Source organism: Bubalus kerabau, chromosome 15, assembly GCF_029407905.1.
Source record: "Bubalus kerabau isolate K-KA32 ecotype Philippines breed swamp buffalo chromosome 15, PCC_UOA_SB_1v2, whole genome shotgun sequence".
Classification (NCBI taxonomy): Eukaryota; Metazoa; Chordata; class Mammalia; order Artiodactyla; family Bovidae; genus Bubalus; species Bubalus kerabau.
The window spans coordinates 57,953,094-57,979,446 of NC_073638.1; the positions used below are offsets into that span (position 1 = coordinate 57,953,094).

At 39.5% G+C, this 26,353-nt stretch overlaps 1 protein-coding gene across 1 annotated transcript in view; it reads right to left on the bottom strand.

The window, feature by feature from the left end:
- SLC5A12 (solute carrier family 5 member 12) overlaps positions 1-25,733 on the bottom strand; it is a 49,468-nt gene extending 23,735 nt beyond the window's left edge. The window contains exons 1-8 of the mRNA XM_055549166.1: positions 25,395-25,733; positions 14,929-14,994; positions 13,643-13,694; positions 11,942-12,009; positions 6,838-6,992; positions 6,577-6,717; positions 1,072-1,201; positions 109-197 (exon numbers count right to left, since the gene is read on the bottom strand). Of these exons, the coding sequence (XP_055405141.1) occupies positions 109-197; positions 1,072-1,201; positions 6,577-6,717; positions 6,838-6,992; positions 11,942-12,009; positions 13,643-13,694; positions 14,929-14,994; positions 25,395-25,733 (1,040 nt within the window). The remainder of the gene's footprint in view (positions 1-108; positions 198-1,071; positions 1,202-6,576; positions 6,718-6,837; positions 6,993-11,941; positions 12,010-13,642; positions 13,695-14,928; positions 14,995-25,394) is intronic.
- Between the last annotated feature and the right edge of the window lie 620 nt (positions 25,734-26,353).

Genomic DNA, 26,353 nt, shown 5'->3' on the forward strand with positions numbered 1-26,353 from the left:
CAGTGATACTGGTGGTGAGTACCACTAATACTCTTGTCATCGTTGTTGCTTTGTTATTACCATCCTCATTATCAGAACACTATTGACAAGTGTTATCAATACACTAACCTCAAAGTTCCACTGAAGGCACAAGCCACGAAAAGTCCTGGAAGTCCAGGCATCGTGGAAAATAACTCCATGACGAAGTATGGCATCAGCTGAAGAGGAGGCAAGACGAGATGGGACAGGTGAGTGGTCTCATCAGCAGTGTCTGAAATGTGGGATTTGGGGGGCTTCCTGTGCGGCACTAGTGGTAAAGAACCTGCATGCCAATGCAGGAGATGTAAGAGACACGAATGCCATCCCTGGGGTGGGAAGATCCTCTGGAGGGGGAAATAGTACATCACTCCAGTATTCTTGCTGCGTGAATCCCATGGACAGAGAAGACTGGTGGCTGACAGTCCATGGGGTCATAAATAGTTGGGCAAGACTAAGCATCTGAGCACGTATTGTAGCTTTTTAGCAAAAGAAGGTGGGGAAAAAAAGAAAGTAATTATAAAGAAGTTTTCATTGACTATGGTTTTTAAATGCCAGCAAATGAAGTTATGATCCATCCAATTTCCATGGACCTGAGGTCCAGCTGTAGGGTAGAAGAAGGGGTAGGAAGCAGACAGTCATATTAGGAAAACCCACTGTATGAACTTTAGAACGTTCAGAAACCTTTAATTTTTTTTAATGTTTTCAATGTGTGCTATTTTCTTGCCTGTTTACTTTATGATAGAAACCAAGCTATAAAAACAAGTGCTTAAAACAGGTCTTCAGGGAGTCTAGGTATTATGGTTCTACTCTGGAGCCAGATTTGTGGGAGAGGAGCTCCCACAGGACACAGTGGCACAGTTTAACATGTAGGAGGAGAGAGTGAAGACTATAGACCCTGGTCTGTGACAATATCATCCAAGAGGAGAGGAAAGAAATCAAATCGTGGGGTTTGGGAAATAGCTAGAGGTCCAGGTAGAAAAAGAGAAAGGCTCAACATTATCTAGTGATGGCCAGAAACACACTCATTTCAGCTGGCCCCAAGGGAGCACATACCTGGTCTGGGGCTGAGATGATGCCCGAAGTCCAAGGATCACAGTCTTTGAAGTGTGCGTACATGGTTAAACCAGAAAAGACTGCACATAGCAGAATGATCCAGAGACCTAGCAAATTGAAGTACAAGGCTCTAGAAAAGAACACACGGTAGACTCTATGTCATACTACAATGTGGTGAGGTTGTCAACTACAATTTGGCACTTGTCATGGCATTAAATCAGAGAAGGCAATGACACCCCAGTCCAGAACTTTGCCTGGAAAATCCCATGGACGGAGGGGCCTGGTTGGCTGCAGTCCATGGGGTCTCGAAGAGTCGGACACGACTGAGCGACTTCACTTTCACTTTTCACTTTAATGCATTGGAGAAGGAAATGGCAACCCACTACAGTGTTCTTGCCTGGAAAATCCCAGGGATGGGGGAGCCTGGTGGCTGCTGTCTATAGGGTCACACAGAGTTGGACAGGACTGAAGTGACTTAGCAGCAGCAGCAGCATGGCATTAAATCATGAGCTGCTGTAGCTGCTGATTTTCAACACATCCTGAAAGGAGTTTAGGTTGGAGACCAGAAATGAGGCACTCTGTGTTCAGGAAAAACTGGCAGGACAGGTCTTCAGATAGTTAGATATTTTAAGCAGCTAATTTTATGAGCTCAATTTTTATATCTCCTTATATCTAGAAAAGCATTAAAATTCTTCATGGTGATGACTGTTCCTAGTGACTAGCAAAAGCTTCACCAGACTAGTTAGAAATCTTCTGGAAAAACATGTGCTTGACTGCATGTATTCTTTCTTCACCAAAATCATCAGCTATCTTCTGGGCTTCAGTTCTCATTTTTTGCCCCAAATAAAATTTAACTTGCATCTGTCACATTGTGCATTTTTCTAAGTCAACAAGGTCATTACCAAAGAATCAAGACAAAATTTGGAGGGCCTTTTTGCTATAAAATAAAATTCTCTAGCCTTCAGAAATCTGTATATTCTGATATCAAGTCACTATGTTATATACCTGAAACGAATATAATATTATGTGTGTCCTAAGTCACTTCAGTCGTGTCCGACTCTGAAACGCTATGGACTGTAGGCCACCAGGCTCCTCTGTCCATGGGATTCTCCAGGCAAGAACATTGGAGTGGGTTGCCATGTCCTCTTCCAGATGATCTTCCCAATCCAGGGATTGAACCTGCATCTCCTGTGGCTCCTGCATTGAAGGCAGATTTTTTACCACTGTTCCACCGGGGAAGCCCCATAATATTATGTCGATTATATTTCAATTTTAAAAAATTATTACATTTTGTATTTTTTCATTTTTATTTGGGAATGTTACATTTTTAGACTGATTATGAAATTTAAACGAGGTAGATTTTTAATGGGTTTTTTAATTCGAGAGTTTTTCTGTAAAGCTTTTGAAATTGAGAGGTTTTCTGCGAAGCCTTAAATATGGGGTCAGGTCTAATTCCTTGGGTGAAATTTTATGTATCAATAACTCATATCATATAACTTCAAATAATTTCCCCTCTCTCAATTCATGAAACTGTCAAAAAGCCAACTTATGTTTTAACATCTTTTTTTCCCCCAGAGGGATGATGAGATAAATGTAGAAGTAGACACATTTTGGCAATATTCACTTTAGGGATTAAGTCAGATGAAATTTAAAGTTCAGTTTTTTAAAAGGCAATATAAAGTATGACAAACCTAAAGTCATTTTCCCTATTTCTTTGAAGCAATTCTTTTTTATTCTTTTAAATTCTACAAAATTCTGCTTAACTTCAGTTTGAATGCATTTGTAGTATCCTATGGCTATGTTGTATTCATACTGTCCTTTGAAAGTCAAAATATTACACATTTTCTAAATCTCAGGTGTGGAGACATATGCCCAGGACATAGGTGTAAGGCCTTGTACCAAGGCCACAGACGTGGGACCTGCGCTAAGGTCAGCTCTGGAACTGACTAGACGCCATAGCAGCCATTGCCATGAGCAGCCCTAATCTAAATCTGCCAACTCCCTGATCCCATATTAGGTAAAAATACCTACTCTATAGCACCCTAACAAATAATCTAATGCCACCCTTCCAGCAGGAGTTTTCTTTATCTTGAAGCTCTAAAAATTGGCTACTATCCACAAAAGCCTCAACTCTCCCTTGAGCCGGCCCACTGCTCTAACAGTGTTTTCTGCTCTAATAAACTATTCTCCTCTCATTCTGCTTCATGTCTGGAAATTCTTTTCCAACTTGCACAAGACCATGACATCAGGGAAGATTTGAAATCTGGCTGGCCTCACACTGGATCTAGGTGTGTGTGCGTGCTCAGTCATGTCCGACTCTTTGTGATCCCATGGACTGTAGCCAGGCTCTTCTGTCCATAGGATTCTCCAGGCAAGAATACTGGAGTGGATTGTCATGCCCTTCTCCAGGGGATCTTGCCTGATCCTGAACCCAGGCACTGAACCTGTGTCTCCTGCGTCTTCAGCAATGGGCGGGTGGATTCCTTACCTCTGCACTACCTGGGAAACCCATTTTTTCATTAGAGATATACTTTAACTCCCTGCAAGGCTAATTCTCCTATTTGAAACCTAAGCCATTTTGTTGATTCATTCAGAAAATACTTATTAGGCATCATTATGTACCAGGTTCTTCTAGGTACTGAGGACATAGCAGTGGGCAACCCAGAACCCACTGGAGGCAGATAATAATCACCAAAGCAAAATAAACAAGGTGTTTTTATATATGGTAAGAGATACAAAGAAAATAAACAAAGGCAATGAGAATGGAACAAAAGTGACTGCATGTGGACGTGCTCATCTTAGCTGAGAGATGAGTGGTGGTGGGAAGGACCTGATAACCTGCACCAGCTTCTCCTGCCCTCACAGCACTATCTCCCACCAGCAGTCCTGAAATGTAAATGGATGTCTAGAAACAAGAGTCCAAGGAAGTTTCCAGGGAGCACATCTAAGATGACGGTAAGTGATACTATTCCTAGGTGTGAAGATTTAGCTTAAGATGAAGGTGTCTTTTATAAGTAATCAGAATTCTGACCATGCAATTAAATTCATTTATAATGGGTCACTTTTGGTTTTCACTTACAGCCACATTCAGTATGAACTTTCTGGATGTATTTTTGCCTACCAATGATGCATAGGTTTAGCCCTGATGGACTGTTTTAATCACATCAGATAATTGAATGGAAGTGGTACTTGTGATCAACATTCTGTAGAGCCTTCTAGGTCAGAGTCTGCTGGCAGCTGGCTCTGAGTGGCATTCAGGTGCCCCAGTGCTGGCCTTGATGCTCAAGTTCTGTGACAAATGAGGGTCCCAGTAGATCTCTACTCTAGCAATCTCCCCTCCAGCTACGGGCACTTTAACTGTACTGACCACTTGGGCTGATTTCTCACTTCTTGATGATATCAATGAAATTAACTTAGACTCTTACAGGTAAATATTTTCTAAAGACAGTTTTCATTTTTTCATCTTTCCTTATTCTAACAAAATTCCTACCATAGTTCTGGTCTCTCCATGGGAGTAGGGATGGGTCAAACCAAGAATGGCGATCTTAAATGCTTAGGAAATTATACATATTTCTTCCTTTATGAGTATCTCTCCTTTTCTGACAGTTTTCATATGCATCAAATACTAATGTAACAAATTCCAAGAAACTATTATGAATGGGTTGCTTAATTTAAACCAGTCCACTAAATGAGACTGAAAGATACACAAACACAAGTACACTTGCAGGAGTATACACAAGCACTCCTACACACACACACTCCTACACAGACACACATACACATACATAAAAATTCCTATGTATATATGTATCAATTTATATGCTTATACACTCACATATATAAGCATCACCTTCTTGAAGCATTGCTTTGTTAAATAAGTAATAAATATTTAATGAGCACAAAGCATCATTCTTGGACATGTGGGGAATATGATGAAAAAAGTACATTTCCTAACTTTTAGGTACTATTATAGTAATAGGAAGAAATTGGTCATGTTCACAAGAATAAATGGTATAACACAAGCACATAAGACCAAAAAAACCCTTGCTCTAACAGAGAATTATTATTTATTTCACCTAAGGATTCTTCCCCTATCAGATATCCTCTAGTTTATTTTAATGCAGAATTTTAAATACATTCTAATTTCATATTATTTTTAAGATCAAAATTACATTTGATCTTGAATACATTTTAAGCAATTCAACTATTTGATAAAGTGATGATCACATGTGTAGAGAGTTTAATATTATTTATTGTAATAAGATATGAAATGATAGAATAGTAAACAACATATTCACTTCTTCCTTCTGAGGGTATGTGAACTATATAAGTAACATATTCCCTTTTGTAATTCAAGTCACAAAATGTTGAACCATGTCCATTTACTTGTATCTTTTATTCCATCTAAATAAGAAACTATGCACTTAAAGTCTTTATGATCAGCTGAGGAAATATTTATAGAGACTGTTTCTCATTCCAAAAGAAGTTAAGGGCATCCTGACAAGTCTGCAGAGGCTGGAACTTTGGATAGCAGCAATGAGGATGAAATGCCTATTTTCAATGCAATTCTAGCTTATTTATTCCAGCTTTGCAAAAAAACAAAACAAAACAAAACAAAACAGTGTATAACTTCATTTGGTCTCCACTCTGGAGAGCGGGATGACTTGCATGGTTTAAAAAAGGCTTAACAAGTTGTGACTCTGTGGTGTTCTTCAGAGTAAGTGGCCTGGTAAGACTGGTTACTGATTATCCTGGCAGGAGTTGGAGCCACTAAAGTCCTGTTATGACTGACTCATTACCTTGTGTTTTATTCTCTTAACCTCCTTGGAAACTTTTATGGTAAATCCATCAAAATGAAGATGCTAGTTGAAGAGACCACATGGTGAATGGAAATAATGATGAGAACCAACTCATCACCAAAACTGTAGGTAAGACATAGGTGCTCTTTATCTCTGCATTGTCTCCCACAGCACCTAATTTAACCTATTAATTGCTCAAAAAATGAAAGCAACAAGTGATAGTGAGCAAAGTCAAACAAAAACAAGTTCAAATCCCAGCACTGCCACTTCCTCATAGAGAAGGGAATAGTCATGCCTGCCTCAAAAAATTATTGAAAAGGTTAAACGAACCTTCACTTCTTTCTCTCTTTTACACATATATATATATACACTCAACGGAGAAGGCAATCGCACCCCACTCTAGTACTCTTGCCTGGAAAATCCTTAGGCTACTGTCCATGGGGTCGCTAAGAGTCGGACACGACTGAGCGACTTCAATTTTACTTTTCACTTTCATGCATTGGAGAAGGAAATGGCAACCCACTCCAGTATTCTTGCCTGGAGAATCCCAGGGACAGAGGAGCCTAGTGGGCTGCCGTCTATGGGGTCACACAGAGTCGGACCCGACTGAAGCGACTTAGCAGCAGCAGCAGCATACACATTCAAAGCATATAAATACCCAAGAATGGCAGAGAAGAAAACACAAAAATGTTTATTAATAACTTACAGCTTCGCATGCTTTTCTGTTTTGCAAGAGATGCATCGCTGGATGGTCGACTGATTAACTCCATAGATCCCAAGCCATGTAAAAGTTCCTCCCACTGAGATTGTCCAAAAAGTGTGCCTCCTGAGAGGATCTACATCAAAGCTATGAAGCAGAGAGAAATGAGTGAGCAAACACATTCCTTTGATGCCCAAATATTATTTTAGGTGATGAGGTCATACAGCTAAATCTTTATAAAACAAGAAAAAGTAGCATTGGACATACTCAAATATATTTAATCGAGATCCATTTTCTGCTTGTTCTAATACACTGTGTAATCCACCAGCATGGGTTGATCCTTGAATGAGAACCGTTAAGAAGCCCACGATCATGACAACCATCTGAAATGCATCTGTCCACACTACTGCTTTTAATCCTCCCTGAAATGAAGAGAATGGATGTGAGTTCTTAAAGTGAAGACTCAAACTCTTCCATTTCTGCACAGCCTCTTTGCTATCTGCTAGATATCATCCTTTCTGTCTTTTTCTTCCCTTTCTCCCTTCCTTTCTTTCATTCTTTCCTTCTCCCTTCCTTTCACAGTCACTGAACACCTTTTATCTGCCAAGTTTATTGGGGATAATCATCTGGGTCTGGCTTGTACAACTTGAGATTTATTTTTGTAAATTTAGTGAATAAATTTGGGGAAACTGAGATGGTAGGCTACTGAAAAAAAAGAAAAGAACTAGGAAGGAATGATCGATTCCATATATTCATGGCGAAAAGCATTTTAAGAGCTGGAGGAAGATCAAATAGTGAGATGAGCAAACCAGAGTGTCAGGAGGGTGGATCTAACAGTAGATTTCAGGAGAGGGTGATTAAGCAAGTAGTTAGAGTAGTTGTTATCTAATCTGGATCCTCTTCAGAGTCACTTGGGGAATTTAAAAGCACACAAACAAAAAACAATGTCTGAACCCCATTCCCAGGAATTCAGAATAAAATGAGGTCTGGGTTGGGGCAGTTCTAAGTGTTTCTGAAAGCCCCCCAGGTGACTCCAATGTAAAATTCTAGTTGGAACTATGAGGGCAAGAAGAAAGGATGAAAGAAAGAGGCTGCTGGGAAATCTCTTAGGACCATGGCGAAGGTGGAATGCGCAAACTAGGAAAGATTAAATGAAGTGATATATTTTAAAAGTACTTTGAAAATGAATAAGCACTATGGGAATGAAAGGATGCGATATTTTTAACTCTGAAAAATAGAATTATTATCCTCAGTTACTCCTCCAGAGTGTCAAGAACTTCTATAAAAGATGACAGGCTTCATCTTTATCTTGAGAAGAAAGAAGACATTGGATTTGTCTCATCATTTCTTGTGTAATTAAAATTAAAATGAGTTTAAAAAATAGACATAAAAGTCTCTTCCAGATGCATTGTATTTGCATATTCTGTTCAATTTCTGATTGGAAAGATATTCAATCTCTTACTTATCCCTCCTAAGTAGTGGTATTTTGATTTTCTTTAAAGGCGATAAAACCCTTCCAAATCCAAATCCAAATATCAGATTTTGGTGATACAAAGACCAATGCCAAAGACATCCTTTCAGAGGCTATTTGGCATGGGTTATGCAAAAGTATGTATAAACCTGAACTTAAGCTAGACCTGGGGCAAGAGAACAAACCACTTTATCAAACGTGCATCAAAAGGCAGATTATAGCTAGCATGAAAACTTCTCTGATTTTTATGACTCCTTCATATAGCAAGAACCACACCTACCCACACACCACTCATATATAATCCTGATTGTATCTAGAGTGTCACTTAGGTATTTAATCAGTCTGTGTTGTTTTGTGTTGCTGACTGTTTATCTCACTAGGTTGCAAACTCCTGAATGGCAGGAATTATTTCTTCTTATTTTTAAAATATTTTCCACTGTCCACTGATTATCTTAGCTATGCTATACATCCATGGGATTATCAGAGTAAGAGACTGCAATATGAGCAAGTGTTAGCTAGATGAGCCATTGTTTTGGTGAGACATTGAAGCCTGCAGCCTGGCCAGAGAGGATGGAATAGAGGTGTGGTGAGGAGAGATCAAATTGGGCGGACTGACTCACAGACAGAAAGATTTTCAACACTAGTCTAAGAAGTTTACACTTTATCCTGTGAACAATGCAAGCAGAGAGAGAATTAGATCAGTCGAGTGGCATGAAGAGATGCATATTTGAAGAAGATTAGGCTGACAGAGGTATGCAGGCTGGAGGGAAGCACTGAAAGCAATTAAGAGGTAGTACATTTAGCTCATTTTTGTTTATTGTGATTTTTAAAATATCCAGACTTGTTTCTGACATCTTTTTGCTATTTGTTCTACTTTTTCTATATATTTTTTTTTTTCCTTTTGCTTAAATCAGTTGAGGGTGATATTTTTTTTTCCACTTTGTTTTAATTCCCTTTTTCTACTTTGACTTTTATTTAAATGGGTCCCCTTGAAATTGTGCCATGAATTTTTCATTTAAAGTCTAAATTTTTAAAATGTCTTAATCTCCAACAATTCAAGGATTAAAACATCTTTAAATCTAAGTACTCTCTCCCTGATTTACATGCTATTGAGGTCTAAATGAAATTATTCTTTTTAATCCCTAAATCACATATAATTATTGTTATTACATATTAATATTATAAATTATATTATTTAACATTATATAAATTATACCACACTATAAAATTATTGTGATTAAGCACCAAAAATTGTTTGACTAGACTTACTAACTGTTTATTATTATATTTTTGTCATTTTTTCCATCAAAATCTAGAGAATTTTATTTCTTCCCACAATACTTCCTTTAGGTTATTCTCTGGGGAAGATATGTTAATAGTAATTTCTCTTAGTTCTTGACAGTTGATAGTTTTGCTGAAAGATAGTTTTGCTGAGTACACAATTATAATTGACAATTGTTTCTTTCAATGCTTTGAAGATATTGTTTCACTGCTCTGGCTTCCATTACTGTTGCTAAGAAGTCTGCCTTTCATGTCCCTGGCAATGCATCTAGTTATCTTCCTACAGGCAAATACTTTGAAGCCACTAATCTGTTACGTATGGCCAGACATGTATGAAGTAGAAGCCCATTTTTAATTTAGGTAGGAGATGTGTGTATGCTCAGTCATGTCTAACTTTTTGCAGCCTCATGGAGTGTAGCCCTCCAGGCTCCTCTGTCCTGGGATTTCCTGGGCAAGAATATTGGAATGGGTTGCCATTTCCTTCTCCAGGGGATCTTCTCAACCCAGGGATGGAACCTGTCTCCTGCTTGTTAGGTGGACACTTCACCACTGCACCACCTGGGAAGTCCAGGATGAGATAGTTAGATGGCATCGCCATCTCAATGGACGTGAATTTGAGCAAACTCCAGGAGATAGTGAAGGAAAAGGGAGCCTGCTGTGCTGTGCTCTATGGATTCACAGAGTTAGAAATGACTTAGGGACTGAACAACAACAAAAGGAGATGTGTGTCTGGAACAGAAGCATGGTCATGAGAATGGAATAGAAAAAAAAAATAAGATGAAGCTTTGCCGTGTAAAGAAAAGATGGGATTTATAAGTATGAAAAAAGAGATAAGAACATTTTAAAATTGTATATTATCATAACATGTTAAAAAAAAGTAGGTGATATGCACACAAGGCCAAAATTCATGGACAGTATGCTATATCAAAATACTATGTAATAATTTATCAATTATTTTATTTTTCTCTATAAAGGGGGAAAGACAATCTGACTATCTGGGAACCATTGCCATATTCTTAACTAGTTACTTATAGGCTCCATATGTAGGACCAATACAAGGAGATCCAACCAGTCCATCCTAAAGGAAATCAGTCCTGAATATTCATTGGAAGGACTGATGTTAAAGCTGAAACTCCAATACTTTGGCCACCTGATGTGAAGAACTGACTCATTGGAAAAGACCCTGATGCTGGGAAAGATTGAGGGCAGGAGGAGAAGGGGACAACAGAGGATGAGATGGACGGATGGTATCATTGACTCAATGGACATGAGTTTGAGTAAACTCCAGGAGTTGGTGATGGACAGGGAGGCCTGGCATGCTGCAGTTGGGGTCGCCAAGAGTCGGTCACAACTGAGCAACTGAACTGAACTGAACTGATAGTACCAATAGGGCTTCCCTGGTGGATCAGATGATAAAGAATCTGCCTGCAATGCAGACTCGGGTTCCATCCCTGGGTCGGGACGATCCCCTGGAGGAGGGTATGGCAACCCATTCTAGTATTCTTGCCTAGAAAATCCCATGGACAGTGGAGCCTGGCAGGCTACAGTTCATGGGGTCACAAAGAGTCGGACACAACTGTCGTGATTTAGCAAGCATGGTATCAATGGCTCAGAAGAATAAAGATTCCTATTATAGGGCATGACAAATGATAGGTGCTCAATGAATATTTGTTGAACTAAACTAATTGTAATAATTTCATAAATATAATTTCCAATACTACCCAAGTTCCTTGGTTAAAACTAAGCATATGTAAAGCCAAATGTTAAATGTAATCCAAGCTTATCCATCAATAAGAGACAAAATCAAGGTGTGGAATCCTCAAGTTTCCAAAATACCAGCAATCATTGATTGTTCATTGGTACATTTTGTATTCCTTAGCCAGTAGTCATGGAGAAGGCAATGGCACCCCACTCCAGTACTCTTGCCTGGAAAATCCCATGGATGGAGGAGCCTGGAAGGCTGCAGTCCATGGGGTCGCTAAGAGTTGGACACGACTGAGCGACTTCAATTTTACTTTTCACTTTCATGCATTGGAGAAGGAAATGGCAACCCACTCCAGTATTCTTGCCTGGAGAATCCCAGGGACAGAGGAGCCTAGTGGGCTGCCGTCTATGGGGTCGCACAGAGTCGGACACGACTGAAGTGACTTAGCAGCAGCAACCAGTAGTCAATGAAGTACTGGTTGGTCAAAAAGTTTGTTCAGCTTTTCCATAAGATGTTACAGAAAAACCCAAATGACCTTTTTGGCCAACCCAATATAAATGTTACCTAAGGCTTATAATCACTGTTAATGAGCACTTTTTTTTTTTTTTTCTCAGTAGTTGCATATGGCCACCTCACCTTCAAGCAGGGAGATATTTCTGTCATTAAATCTTCTTTTACTCATGGCTCTCTCAAATGAGGCCAGAGCTCAAATTCTACTAATGGTTGATATGGAAAAGGATTTTAAATAAAACAACAGCACCTTCCTCAGAAAACTGTTACAGATAAGGCAGCATATTTCTATTTAATTGAGAAATAGCAATTTCTGCTATACTTAGATGCCTTGTTGTTGAAAATTTGCCGTTATCCCATATTAGGAGGTAGTGCTAAATACTTTTTCACAGCTAGATACATACCAGGGTACAGTAGAATGTGCAAACAATTCCCGTTGCAAACACAGAGCCCCAGAGATCAAACCCAGTCACTACGAAAGGAGACAAAAATATTGAAAGAAGTTCCTTTAAGAACAGTAAAAGAACAAACTTTATGAGGAAAAAATCACAATATTCTTGTCTGTATTCTTTGTGGGCAAATGAAAATCAAATTAGAGGTCAAAATTAAATTAAATTTTATCACATCTGATAGAGATTATTTTATTATATTATTATAACTCAACCCAGTCCATGAGACTTCCCCAGTGGTTCAGCAGTAAAGAATCCACCTGCAGTGTAGGAGACACAGGAGACATGGATTCCATTCCTGGGTTGGGGAGACTCCCTGGAGGCGGGCATGGCAACCCATTCTAGTGTTCTTGCCTGGAGATTCCCAAGGACAGAGGAGCCTGGTGGGCTACAGTCCATAGGGTTGCAGAATCAGACACGACTAAAATGACTGAGCAGCAGCAACCCGGTCCATAGTTTTCATGTAATGTTATAAGCCAAATGTTTTTTTTTAAGATTCTGGAGTTCCCAATCTCTGTACCAATTGTTTGTTTATTTGTTTGTTTTCCTTAAAAAACTTAATTAGTCCAATTTCTGCACCAAACATTTCATTATTTGTTTGCTTTTCTTAACAAAGTCTGCATACTTTGAAACCACCTCAACAATGACTGTGAATATTTTTCAGTATAAGCACATAGCACCATTAAATTGAATATTGAGGACTTCTAATATTATACATATCATTATGAAATTTCTTTTGCTTTTGGTTTTTCTTTCCCTTTTTCCCCCTGGGATTCTATTCTTTCAACAAGGTCAAGTGTAAATCTTAAAATAATTACTACAAACACCTTTTACTCATGTATTCAGAATATCCTCTTCATGAGATTACTCAGAAAGGACCATATGTTATAGATGACCTTATTTAGGTTGTGTGTATACAACACAAAACTATCAACTTATGGTTACCAAAGGGGAAAGAGAGGAAGTAGGGATAAATGGTAGCTCAGATGGGAAAGAATCTGCCTGCAATGCAGGAGACCCAGGTTTGATCCTTGGGTTGGGAAGATTCCCTGGAGAAGGGAGTGGCAATCCATTCCAGTATTCTTGATTGGAGAATCCCATGGATAGAGGAGCATGGTGAGCTACAGTCCATGGGGTCACAAAGAGCAGGGCACGACTGAGCGACTAACACACACACACACAGGATTTCTAATACTATTTCTAAACTGTTATACGTGAAAAAGATAAACAACAAAGATTTAGCACAGGGAACCATATTCTATATCTTTTAATAACCTATAATGGAAAATAACTTGAAAAATATACATAAAACTGAATCACTTTGATGTATACCTGAATCTAATACAATAAAAAATCTAATCTTTACAATATTGTAAATCAACCAAACCTCAAAAAAATGTGTCATTACTTTAGTGATTAGAAAACGAATGACAATCAAATTGGATGTTTGAAACCACGTGGATAAAGTCAAGTAACTAGTTATTCGCATTATGTTCAATGTTCAATTTTTCGAGCTTTATGTTGTTACAACTACGGTAATGCGTAGTATTCTAACCAGGGGAATGTCTTCCCAACAAGATTTTGTGCATACATTTCTCAAGGTGACAACGCAGGTATAAAAATGGTGGAAAGCACAAGGGAGTGTGGCTAACTCACCTTGATTGAGGGCCAGAGCAGGAGCGTACACCACCACTCCCGTGTAGAGAATCTGGTGGAGAGACAAGAATCAGGTGAACAGTGAGAAGAGCGACATGGAAAGGAAACCTTCCTAAAAATTTCCTTACGGCCTTAGTGCTACATTTCCTTCAACTTGTTCCAAACATTTCATTCCCTCACACTCTCATTTTGAAGTCCTTGGCCACTGTAACTAATTTGCAAAAAAGGATAATAAGCATGAGATAGAGGAAGGCTGTTGGACTTTTAAAATGGCTATACATTTTGAGATTTTATGGCTACAGCTGGTGTATTTCTGAAGGATATGAAAATACGGTTCAGTTTTTGACTCACCCTTCCACTGCCCCTTCATACACGTATCACCATGACACAAACACATTTTAGCAGTTTGCTGAAACATAGACTTTAAAGTGGAGATGGAATAATCTATGAGGAGAGCACCTTGCAGGGAAAACTAGCTACATGGGCGACCTCCTTTATGGGCATACCTTCAAACTCCCAGAACTGGAGGCCACTACACATACAGAAGTGGGTCTGGTCCCATATAGTTTTAAATGGAATTTCACCATTTAGAGATCCATGTGAGAGTTTTAAAAGGCAAGTGACAAAGGACAGGTTAAGGAGCATTGTTTTCCCCTTTTTCTTGCTCTTAAATCCTTCAGTCACTGATGGAAGTTTTAATTTAGAAATGGAAGAAGGTTATCTTATAGAAGAAAGTTCATGGTGAGTCATTGAAATGCATCAAAGCTATCCCACAGGCAGCTGTGGGCAGCAAGAGGATATCCTAGAACCAAGGAGGTAGGAGAAGAGTCCAAAAGGGGATGTGGGAGTATTGGTTTGAGAGTATAATTTTAAACTAATTTTCAGAAACTAACTCATTTCATCAGAAATGAGCATTTCTGGTTCAACACAGCTAAACTAGCAAAAAACAAAAACAAAACAAAACAAAAAACAGTTACCAGACCATTTCATATCAAAAGCAACTTGTACAAGTTAAATAAGAGTTCACAATAAATTTAAGAAAATGCTTTTTTGCCCCCTTGGTGGTTTATGATATGTATTTGGTATTATTTATACAGACATATGAAGTCTATGAAATGTGGAAATCCCTCTATAAAATCACATATTTTGAAAGTGCTATCCTTGGAAGACAGTAGTTTCTTCTTAGTGTTGAATCTTTCCTTTAACTCTGTTAATTGCTTCTTGAAATAAACGAACCCATTCCTGCCGCCCCACAACCCGCCTCCGCAGCAGCCCTTCATCCTTACCGTTTGCACGATGTAGATGACTGTGGCTGCGTAGCGAACTGGTTTGTTGAATCGTAGTTGTAAGTACTAGAAAGAACAGAGACGGACATGCAAAAAATCAGCAACTTTTATTTAAAGGCTGCTAAGAAGGTTTGCTTTTTCTTGGTATTTCTCTGAGTTTAATGCTTAGCTTATAACATGATTTTACCCTATTTGAACTTGAAAGAAAGGGAAAGAAATTTGGATTGTTTAAAGTCAAAGATGTATTAAAGCTCAGTTTTTGCTCAAACTTCACATGATGGTCAGAGAAGATAAATACTTTTTTTAATTTCTAAATTATTATTGCTTCAGTTAAAAGGTCTTCTGGCTCTCTCCCCAGGGCTCTTCCTACTAGATATACTAAAGCCATTATTTTCTTTTTTGGCCACACTGCCCCCAGATTCAGCTCAGGCCTTCCTTACCTCGTGCCCAGATCAATGCAGTAACCCTCTATCTGAGCTCTCTAAACTCTCTACAAATTGTAGCCACCCATTCCACCAACCACACACCTGCCACATTGATTCTCCTAAAGCAGAACACTGGTCACATCATACTTTTCCTCAAAGGTTTCAGTGATTCTCTATCACTGACAAAACAAAACACACATCCAGGTTTTCCATTCTAAACCCTCTACTATCTGATTCACACCCTTCCCCTCTTAACATCACTAGCCCTCACCTGATTTACTGTACATAAAATCACTGTGTATTGTTCAGCCAGCATGCTTTGTACTATGTAGATTTCTCTTCTGTGTAGGAAGATTTTTCAGTGCAAAAGAGCCTTCCCTCACCCCCAGCCCTCAAAATTCACCAATTATTAGTCATCTTTCAAAAATGAGAGCCTGATTGCCATTCCTGTTCCTACTCATACTTTCCCCTCCGAACTCTTAAGGCAATTATACTAAACTTCTTTAGCACGTGATAACCAGCTACCTTATATTTTAGTGTTGGATTCACATATTTTATAGGCTTCCCAGGTGGCACAGTGGTAAAGAATCCACCTGCCAATACAGGAGATGCAAGAGATGTGGGTTCGATCCCTGGGTTGGGAAAACCTCTAGAATAGGAAATGGCAACTCACTTCAATATCCTTGCCTGGAAAATCCCATGGATGGAGGAGCCTGAGTGACTATGGTCCATGGGTTGCAAAGAGTTGGACTTGATTGAGCACGCATGCATGCACACATCACATATTTTACAGTATTCATTTCCTACAGCCACTGTAACAAACTATCACAAATTTGGTGACTTTAAACAACAGAAATGTGTTTTCTTACAGTTCTGGAAGTCAGAAATTCAAAATCAATTTCACTGGATCAAAATCAAGGTGTTGGCTGGGCTCTGCTCCCTCTGGAGGTCTTAGGGAAGAATCTACTTGCATCTTAGGAGTTTTTGGTGGCTGCGGGCATTCCTTAACTTCTAACGTCATCACTCCAGTTTCTGCCTCTGTGGTCACATTGCTTTCTCTTTGTCTGACAAGTGTTCCTCTGCCTCCCTCTTATAAATATGATTGTACTTAAGGCTTGCCTGGTTAAATCAGGATAATCCCTCTATCTCAAGATTCTTAATTTAATCAGTTTTGCAAGGATCTCTTTTTTAAAACCATATAAGGTAATAGTTACAGATTCCTGGCATTAGGACATTTATTATCCCTCTTGGAGAGTGGTAGTGGTAGTTTAGTTGCTAAATTGTGTCTGATTCTTTGTGACAGCATGGACTGTAGCCTGCCAGGTTCCTTGGTTCATGGGATTTCACAGGCAAGAATACTGGAGTGGGTTGCTATTTGCTCCTCCAGGGAATATTCCAGACCCAACGATAGAATCGGTATCTTCTGCTTGGCAGGTGGCTTCTTTACCACTGAGCACTGGGAGAACCATTTTTGGAGGGAGGTGTATGCATCTTCCAGTCTACCACTTATATTCCCTGGTGCATGTAAACAGTGTCCAATTTTTTCATTTTATCTTCATCTTTCATTTATTTATTTAACAAATATTTATCCCTTGTCTTGCATATTGCATTCTGACCTACAATGATAGCAAATATTATATAGTTCATGACCCAAAGGACTTTACCGATGAGAGGAGGAGACTACTAAATTTATTATAGTAAGGTTACAGTGATGGTATGTACTAGAAGAAAAGGTACAGGGAGCTGTGAACACACTAAATACATGTATCTGATTTACTGTTGGGGGTCAACAAAAGTATCCCTGAATTCCTAGAATTCCTACTCTAGAAGGCACTAGTATTTGAATTCCAGTGCATAATAAATATGCATTGAGTGAACAAAATAAATGTTAAAAGTAGCAAATAGTTGAGGATTTAATATCTTAATAGTAATTCTTGGTAGTAATTTTTAATTGGTAATAGTTATCTAATTTAAGAAAAATAATTTTGATTAAACCAGGAATTAACCACTCCTTTCTCCTAGAAATAATACATAAGTAAGAGTTGTTTGATGCCTTAAGGTAGGACCTTCTTTAAAACCCTAGAAAAGACTCCTCTTGGCAGAACTATCACTCGATTTCACACTAATCCACATCTCCCAACTTACCTGCTCAACCCTTGCCCCTAAGAAAGAACTGCCTTATTTTCAGCCCATCTTTCTATAGACGATGCATTCAGTACACTATGAGTCAGGTGGATGTGTGAATGAGGGCACCATGTACAAGGAAAATATTTTTAAAGAAGTAAAGAAGTCACTGAGGAAGGATCCGAAAGTCTCAGCTATCACAGGATAAAAAAACAGAACAAAACTTTTATGTTGAAGACAACTTGGGTTCAGATTACATGTCCTTGGAAAGATTAGATTATTGCACTAAACCATGGTTCCCTCTTTCTAAAATTGACACTTGTATGACCTAACGACACACTGGACGATAACACCAAGTGCAGGGACAGGAATATATGGGATCTTAGTGACCGTAGTAGCTGTCGTGGGTGTGATCCCTGTAGTTTATTGCCATTCTCTGTCCCAGTACACCCTGATGGCATCTAAGTGTTCTGTGATTATCTGCTTGAGGGCTTTATCTCAGCCCTTCCCCAGGACAGACTGGAACTGCTGAAAGCCAATGATAAAAGGAAGTTAGACCCCCAAAATCCTGGTAATTTCCATTTCAGTGAGGCCAACCCTGATATGTGACCTATACTGTCTCCCTGAGATCCCCATTGAGATGGAACCTCAGTTGTTCATGGCTAACAACCTGCTCAAAAACATTGGCTTTTTTTTCCATGTCTTACTTGCCACTGGCCTACTGAGAGTTTAATTAAATCATTTCCCCAAAAAATGACTTGCATATAACTCCTTGTCTCAGGATTTGCTTCTGGGAGAAAGCAACTTACAGTGATATTTTTATTAATAACAAATATGATTCAAGTGGAGACTGCAGAATTGCTTGTGTGATAAGCTGTACCTTCTTGTTGACAGAGATTCTTCTCCCATAACATTAAGAGTCAAGGATAGCCTATGTAAGATGAGACCAAGTCTGATATGCTATTAAACAAGTTGTCCCATCTGAGTTTGCCTAGACCAATGAGCCAAAGCACTAGCTGATGACAGTCACATCCGTCAGTGCAGTTCAGTCATGCAGTGGTGTCCGATTCTTTGCGGCCCCATGAATCGCAGCACGCCAGGCCTCCCTGTCCATCACCAATTCCCGGAGTCCACCCAAACCCATGTCCACTGAGTCGGTGGTGCCATCCAACCATCTCATCTTCTGTCATCCCCTTCACCTCCTGCCCTCAATCTTCCCAGTATCAGGGTATTTTCCAATGAGTCAACTCTTCACATGAGGTGGCCAATGTATTGGAGTTTCAGCTTCAGCATCAGTCCTTCCAATGAACACCCAGGACTGATCTCCTTTAGGATGGACTGGTTGGACCTCCATGCAGTCCAAGGGACTCTCAAGAGTTTTCTCCAACACCACAGTTCAAAAGCATCAGTTCTTTGGTGCTCAGCTTTCTTCACAGTCCAAATCTCACATCCATACATGACCACTGGAAAAACCATAGCCTTGACTAGATGGACCTTTGTTGGCAAAGGAATGTCTCTGCTTTTTAATATGCCATCTAGGTTGGTCATAACTTTCCTTCCAAGGACTTCAGTTCAGTTGCTCAGTCGTGTCTGACTCTTTGCGACCCCATGAATTGCAGCACGCCAGGCCTCCCTGTCCATCACCATCTCCAGGAGTTCGCTCAAACTCACATCTATCAAGTCAGGGATGCCATCCAGCCATCTCATCCTTTGTCATCCCCTTCTCCTCCTGCCCCCAATCCCTCCCAGCATCAGAGTCTTTTCCAATGAGTCAACTCTTCACATGAGGTGGCCAAAGTACTGGAGTTTCAGCTTTAGCATCATTCCTTCCAAAGAACACCCAGGACTAATCTCCTTTAGAATGGACTGGTTGGATCTCCTTGCAGTCCATGGGACTCTCAAGAGCCTTCTCCAACACCACAGTTCAAAAGCATCAATTCTTTGGCGCTCAGCCTTCTTCACAGTCCAACTCTCACATCCATACATGACCACAGGAAAAACCATAGCCTTGACTAGATGGACCTTTGTTGTAAGCATCTTTTAATTTCATGGCTGCAGTCACCGTCTGCAGTGATTTTGGAGCCCCCAAAAATAAAGTCTGACACTGTTTCCACTGTTTCCCCATCTATTTCCCATGAAGTGATGGGACCGGATGCTATGATCTTAGTTTTCTGAATGTTGAGCTTTAAGCCAATTTTTTCACTCTCCTCTTTCACTTTCATCAAGAGGCTATTTAGTTCCTCTTCACTTTCTGCCATAAGGGTGGTGTCATCTGCATATCTGAGGTTATTGATATTTCTCCCGGCAATCTTGATTCCAGCTTGTATTTCTTCCAGCCCAGCGTTTCTCATGATGTACTCTGCATACAAGTTAAATAAGCAGGGTGACAATATACAGTCTTGACGTACTCCTTTTCCTATTTGGAACCAGTCTGTTGTTCCATGTCCAGTTCTAACTGTTGCTTCCTGACCTGTATGCAGATTTCTCAAGAGGCAGGTCAGGTGTTCTGGTATTCCCATCTGTTTCAGAATTTTCCACAGTTTATTGTGATCCACACAGTCAAAGGCTTTGGCATAGTCAATAAAGCAGAAATAGATGTATTTCTGGAACTTTTTTGCTTTTTCGATGATCCAGAGGATGTTGGCAATTTGATCTCTGGTTCCTCTGCCTTTTCTAAAACCAACTTGAACATCTGGATAGATGGCCCCAAGGAAAACCAGAAGAAGAACTTGACTGTCTTATTAGAACTTCTTGAGCTCAGATCAGATTACTGATCCACTGAATTGTGAACAGATATAATTGTTGTTTTAAGAAATTTATTTTGGGATGGTATATCACACATCAATAGATAATTGACATAAAAGTGATGTCAGAAGTTGAGAAATGTAACAAAACCCAAAATACATGGTATTGGCTGGATAGCATATGAAGTCTAGGAAAGCAAACAGAAAATTGTTACTGAAAAATGGAGACAGGGTAAGGAAACTGCTATAGGAATCTAGAAAAAGTCATTGGTTTTAACATCTAACTCAGTTTAGTTCCTCTAAATTCAGTCAATTTGGTCAAACTAGAGAGAAAGTATTAAGAAAAAAAAAAAAAATATATATATATATATATGAAGTAAGACTCCTCGAATTCTAATTTGAGCTTTACCACTATCTCACTCCATAATAAGAGACTATTCAAAATGCATAATTTTCCATCTGAAAGATTGTATTTACTCATCCAGTGGTCATCTTTGTAGATGTATAGCTTTGCAAGCAAGCATGTTCTGCCGGAGTCCAACTCCAGCAACCAGGGATTCAACTTGAAGAGGTGAATGGTGTCAGCGATGAGACAGCCTCTCATTTTTCTATGGACTGCCTGTTTATTTCAAGTTTAAGATTCTCTTTTATAATTTTACAAAAAAATTAGGCCAGAGGTTTGTCATTTTCAGTTCCCCCCTCCCAGATTTATTATCTCCATAAATCATCGTTGCTCTTCAAACAGAGTTCCTGCTTCAGTGATTCTCTTGATATCAGCCTTATCATCTATTATCTACCTCTTCTAATGTGTCCTATAGTTAACTTGTGATTACATTGTAATTCATGCTACATTCCTCAGTTTACTACTTATCTTCCTAAATCCTGTTTGCCCCTAACATCCTGAGCTCACTATCTCTTAACAAGGCTTCTAGCTATAGTGTCTCTAAAAATTCCTAACTTCTATAAGCTATAGTAAAATATGCTAACTTTACAACATTCCTTAAATCTTTAACTTCTAACTATTTTAATTATTTCTAAGCCCTAAATTCAGTAAACTCCTTTGCCATAAACATTCTCCTCACAAATAGGCTTCAGATATCAATCCCTCCCATGGCCTCAAGCTACAGCCAATGTGCTCATCCTGGAACACTCTTTTGTAAAAGTCCTTGAACAAATGTCAATGATTAACTTTATGAATTATTTTCTGAACACAACTGCAGAAGGCTTTATGCCTTCTCATGCTCCTCTTAAGAACAATAAGCACCTTAATATTCCTTTTCAGTCAACTCAGCCGAGGAGAGGAAAAGAGAAGTCAGAATTACAAGGCCTAACTCCTTCACCCCGGGATCCGTGCCTGCGGAATGAGGAGAGGGGGCTGGGGACCATGCCTCCATTTTGTCAGTAATGCTTAATGCGGCTCCTGACATGTTCAGTTGCTCAATTTTGTCTGACTGTTCGCAACCCCATGGACTGAGGCTCACCAGGCTCCTTTGTCCATGGAATTTTCCAGGCAAGAATACGGGGTATGGTCAAAAGTAAAAATGGAAGTTCAGCAGAAAAGTTGCACACATCATGCTTGCTTCTAAAAATAGCACAGGTAACATTTACCATCATGATGGATTATTTCCAAACCCCAAATCTGATCTAGTCCACTTTTCATGTGGGTTCAAGCCCAAGTAACATGAAGCCATCCTTGACTCCTCTTTTTTGTCTCACTCCCAACATGCAATTCATAAAAGAATCCTGGCACCTTCTCCCCCCACTTTCAGAATTCCACTTGTGTCATCCCCTCTGTCTCCACACTAATACTGTCATCTCTTGCCTAGATTATGGCAGTAGCCTCCTAACTAGACCCCCTGCTACAGCAATAATATCCTGCTAGAGGAATATTCTTGAAATACAAGTCACTGTCCTGCTCAAACACTGTAATGACCTATCTCACTGAGAGTAAAAACCAATCCTTAAAATGGTCTAAAAGGTCTCACAACAGTGGTTCAGACCCTATCACACACTAAACATCCATTTTACAACAAATATTTGGTCACAATATTTACTTTACTGAAATAATACTCAATAATGATATCATATACTCAATAATGATATCAATAAACAAAGGTCTGTCTAGTCAAAGCTATGGTTCTTCCAGTGGTCATGTATGGATGTGAGAGTTGGACTGTGAAGAAAGCTGAGCGCCAAAGAATTGATGCTTTTGAACTGTGGTGTTGGAGAAGACTCTTGAGAGTCCCTTGGACTGCAAGGAGCTCCAACCAGTCCATTCTGAAGGAGATCAGCCCTGGGATTTCTTTGGAAGGAATGATGCTAAAGCTGAAACTCCAGTACTTTGGCCACCTCATGCGAAGAGTTGACTCATTGGAAAAGACTCTGATGCTGGGAGGGATTGGGGGCAGGAGAAGGGGACGACAGAGGATGAGATGGCTGGATGGCATCACTGACTCGATGGACGTGAGTCTGATTGAACTCCGGGAGTTGGTGATGGACAGGGAGGCCTGGCGTGCTGCCATTCATGGGATCGCAAAGAGTTGGACACGACTGAGTGACTGAACTGAACTGAACTGAATGATATCATACACATCTAATTTCTCAACTTTTAACTATAATTACTAAAATGCCACAAATGTAATTTAAAGGAGAAGTAAAAGGAAAGCAATTTATAAATAAAGAGTATATATAATCTATAATGCTTAGACAACACTATGGAAGAAGACATAGAGAAGTAGTGGCCTTGGCATATAATGAAAAATCTGGATTAGAGAGAAGTAAGTAGTTCAGAAACTGTTTAGTTAAGAAGTATAAGAAAGGACTTCCCAGGTGGTCCAATGGTTGGGAATCCACTTTCTAATGCAGGGAACACGAGTTTAATCCCACATGCTGTGCGGCAACTAAACCTGTTTGCCAGCCCATGTGTCACAACTAAGACCTAATGGAGCCAAAAAATAAAATAAAATAAGTATAACAAGTTTGTACTTTAAATTAAAAGAGGAAGAAGAAGACTAAGAAAAATGAGAAAGTAGGTAGCCCACAAGCTAGTGTTAAGGGTAAATTATAACAGACTGGATCTATTAATGTTTGATAACAGAAAGAAGAAAATAACTCTAACTGAAGTGGAGACAACATGGTGAGACTAATTATAAACTGCCTGAGTGGAGATAATGAAAATGCACGCTATTGCAAATGAGCTGAGCCTGAGTTACAACTTGAGGGTGAGAACAATTCCTTATGCTTTGACATGGGAGAGAATAGTGACAACGTAGCCCAGATTCATAGATTAGTCTTGAAATCTCTCTGCATATTAAAGCATTTAAATCAGTTGGTTATTGCCAGCCCCAAAAGTCATTGGCTTATTTCTCAGTTTTTAGGACTGGGTGAGCGATTGCTCTACTTGTTTGTCCAAGGTTCTCATGGGGCTGCAATCAATGGGAAGATAAGCTGGGGGAGAAAGTCCAAGATGGCCTCACTCACAAGTCTGGTGATTGGTGTTGGCTGCTAGCCAGGCTGCCTCTGTTCTCCTCTATGTGTCCATTCATCTTCCAGAAATGAGACCAGCTAGATCCACTTCCTGAGATAGCTGTATCAGGACAGCATTCCAAGAAGGCAAAGGCAGCAGTTAAAAGCCCAAGGGACTTTGGCTCCAAATTCACACATCACTTCTGCCACATTCTATTGGCCAAAGCAAGTCGCAAGGCCATCCCGGATTCAAGAGATGGGGAAATAAACTCTCCCCTTTCAGTCCTTTCTACTTTAAAAAACCTGGTAAGAATATCCATAGATAGGTAGCAAGAAATGGAGGATGAACAAATAAACATAAATTAAAGCCTCTATAGTGAGACTATAAATTTGGAGACAGTAGCAACAACAAGAATAATAATTATAATAATACAAACTCTTCCTCTGTATTTACCATTTGCCAGGCTCTGTTAAGAGTATTTGCCTATAATAAATTGCCTCATTTACTCCTCACAGATATTCTTTAAGATAGACCCTTTTATTATTCTTATTTTATGTGTGTTAAAATCAGATACAGAAGTGAGTCATTTCCCCAAAGCTATGCAGCTAGTTAAGTGGCAGGGCTAGTAATCAAAACCAAGTAACTCTAGACTCTTTTGAGTCTAGAGCTCATGCCTTTAACTCATATGCCACACTGCCAATGCTTTCCTCTCTCTCTCTTAAACTTTTTATTTTATATTGGAGTATAGCCAACTAACAATATTGTGACAGTTTCAGGTGGACAGCAAAGGGATTGAGCCATACATATACATGTATCCATTCTCCCCAAACTCCCCTCCCCTCCAGGCTGCCACATAACATAGAGCAGGGTTCCCTCTGCTGTACAGATGGTTAACCATTTTAAATATAGCAGTGTGTACATGTTGGTCCCAAACTCTCTAATTATCCTTTCTGCCCTGTTCCCCACCCCTGACACTGCCAATTCTTACAAAGAAAGAGGCTATTCCAAAATATATACTTTACATAATCTGAGTTTCTTTGTATCAGGGTACAACAATTTAAAAAATTTGTAATGGGCAAATGTGAAGGGTAAATTAAATTCAACTAAATCCCTGTGTGTCCTCTATCTGTATGGTCTCAAATCTCCTCATTTACATACTTGCAACTGGTTTAAGTAACTGAACCACTTTACTAAAAGTGCACAATCTACTGTACAATCTTAAGTCATCTATCTGTATCTCAGTTTTCTCAGCCAAAAAGTGACAATACACAATGTTCTTTGTGCTTTTCAGAATAAATTAAAACAAGTGACAAGTTCAGTTCTCTTTCATTGAGAATCTCCTATGAGTTAGGCAATGCTTTAGATGTTTACCAACAAATTCTCATTTAATCATTGAAATAGCCTCACAGCTTGACTTTGTTCCTTTCACTCTACAGATGGAAGGTGTAGATGTCTGTGGCTGTCTCTGCATACAGGTATGTCCGTGTCCAAAGCTTAAGCTTTCCCCAATAACACTGTAATAAATTTTCGCCATGATTTGTAATTATCCTGCAAATAAGTGTTTTTCAACCACCATGTGTTATAATTAAGACATAATACACATAAGATGTGTTATAGAGGGAAAAAGCAATCATAAAAAGACCTGTTCAAGTGGAGAGGAAACAGCAACTCTTCCCAAAGTGAAAAAGAAGCAAGTAGTTGTTTTACCTCATACGTGCTGGTGATGCCAGATCTGTAGAACACAGGAAGAAAGAGCTCTGATGTGAGGATAATGACTAACGCGTACGAGATGAAGAAGAGGACGAAGGATGCTCCAAAGCGGTAGACGTCAGCAGGGGTCCCCAGGACAGTGACCGCGGACATGAAGCTGGCTGTCAGGGATAGTGCCACTGGGCCAAATTTCATTTTCCGGCCACCGACCAGAAACTCCCTCGAAGTTGCTTTTTTTCTCTCCTTAATCGCATAGAACACCCCAATTCCAGAGGAAATGATAAAGAGGGCTGCAAAGACAACATAATCCCAAACTGCAAAGTTCTTCACCTCCATGCTGAGAAGTATAGGCACCAGAGAGTTGCTCTCAACCTGATGTCTTTCCAAAAGCGAAGTTCAGTACAGTATATGCTTTTCTGTGAGAGGAGGCCAAGGTTGTGTGAAGAGAATGACGACCAGAGGCACTGGGGTAACACTTCAGATACCAAGTTGCACCTGGGAAAGATCTCAGAAGTCGACAGCAAAGAGGACTCTGGTAGTGGTATGGGTATCAACAGATAAGAACTTGAAATCTGACCCTGGCCTGGAGCTCTCTGTTCCTTTGCTAAAGCATATGCTGCAGAGAAGGAACTCAGATGTATTCTGAAATTAATAACCACCGAGGGTGAAATGCACTTGCCAGATAACATGTTCTTTAATCTCCTAGGTTTTCTTTTAACTTAAGGTTAAATATTACTGGGAAACATAGGAGTGATTCAAGTTCACCACCTCAGCATTTTTAATGAGTTAAACAGAATCTGTAAAATGCCAACATAACCATCACTGGTGTCTTTCTTCCAAGTAAGGGAGAGTGAAGGTGTGTACCTGTGACTTCCTGAGGCAGTGGGTGTGGAGGAAAAGGAGCAAAGAACAAGGAGTCAGGAGACCTTTGCTCAAGTTGGTGAAACATAAGTGAG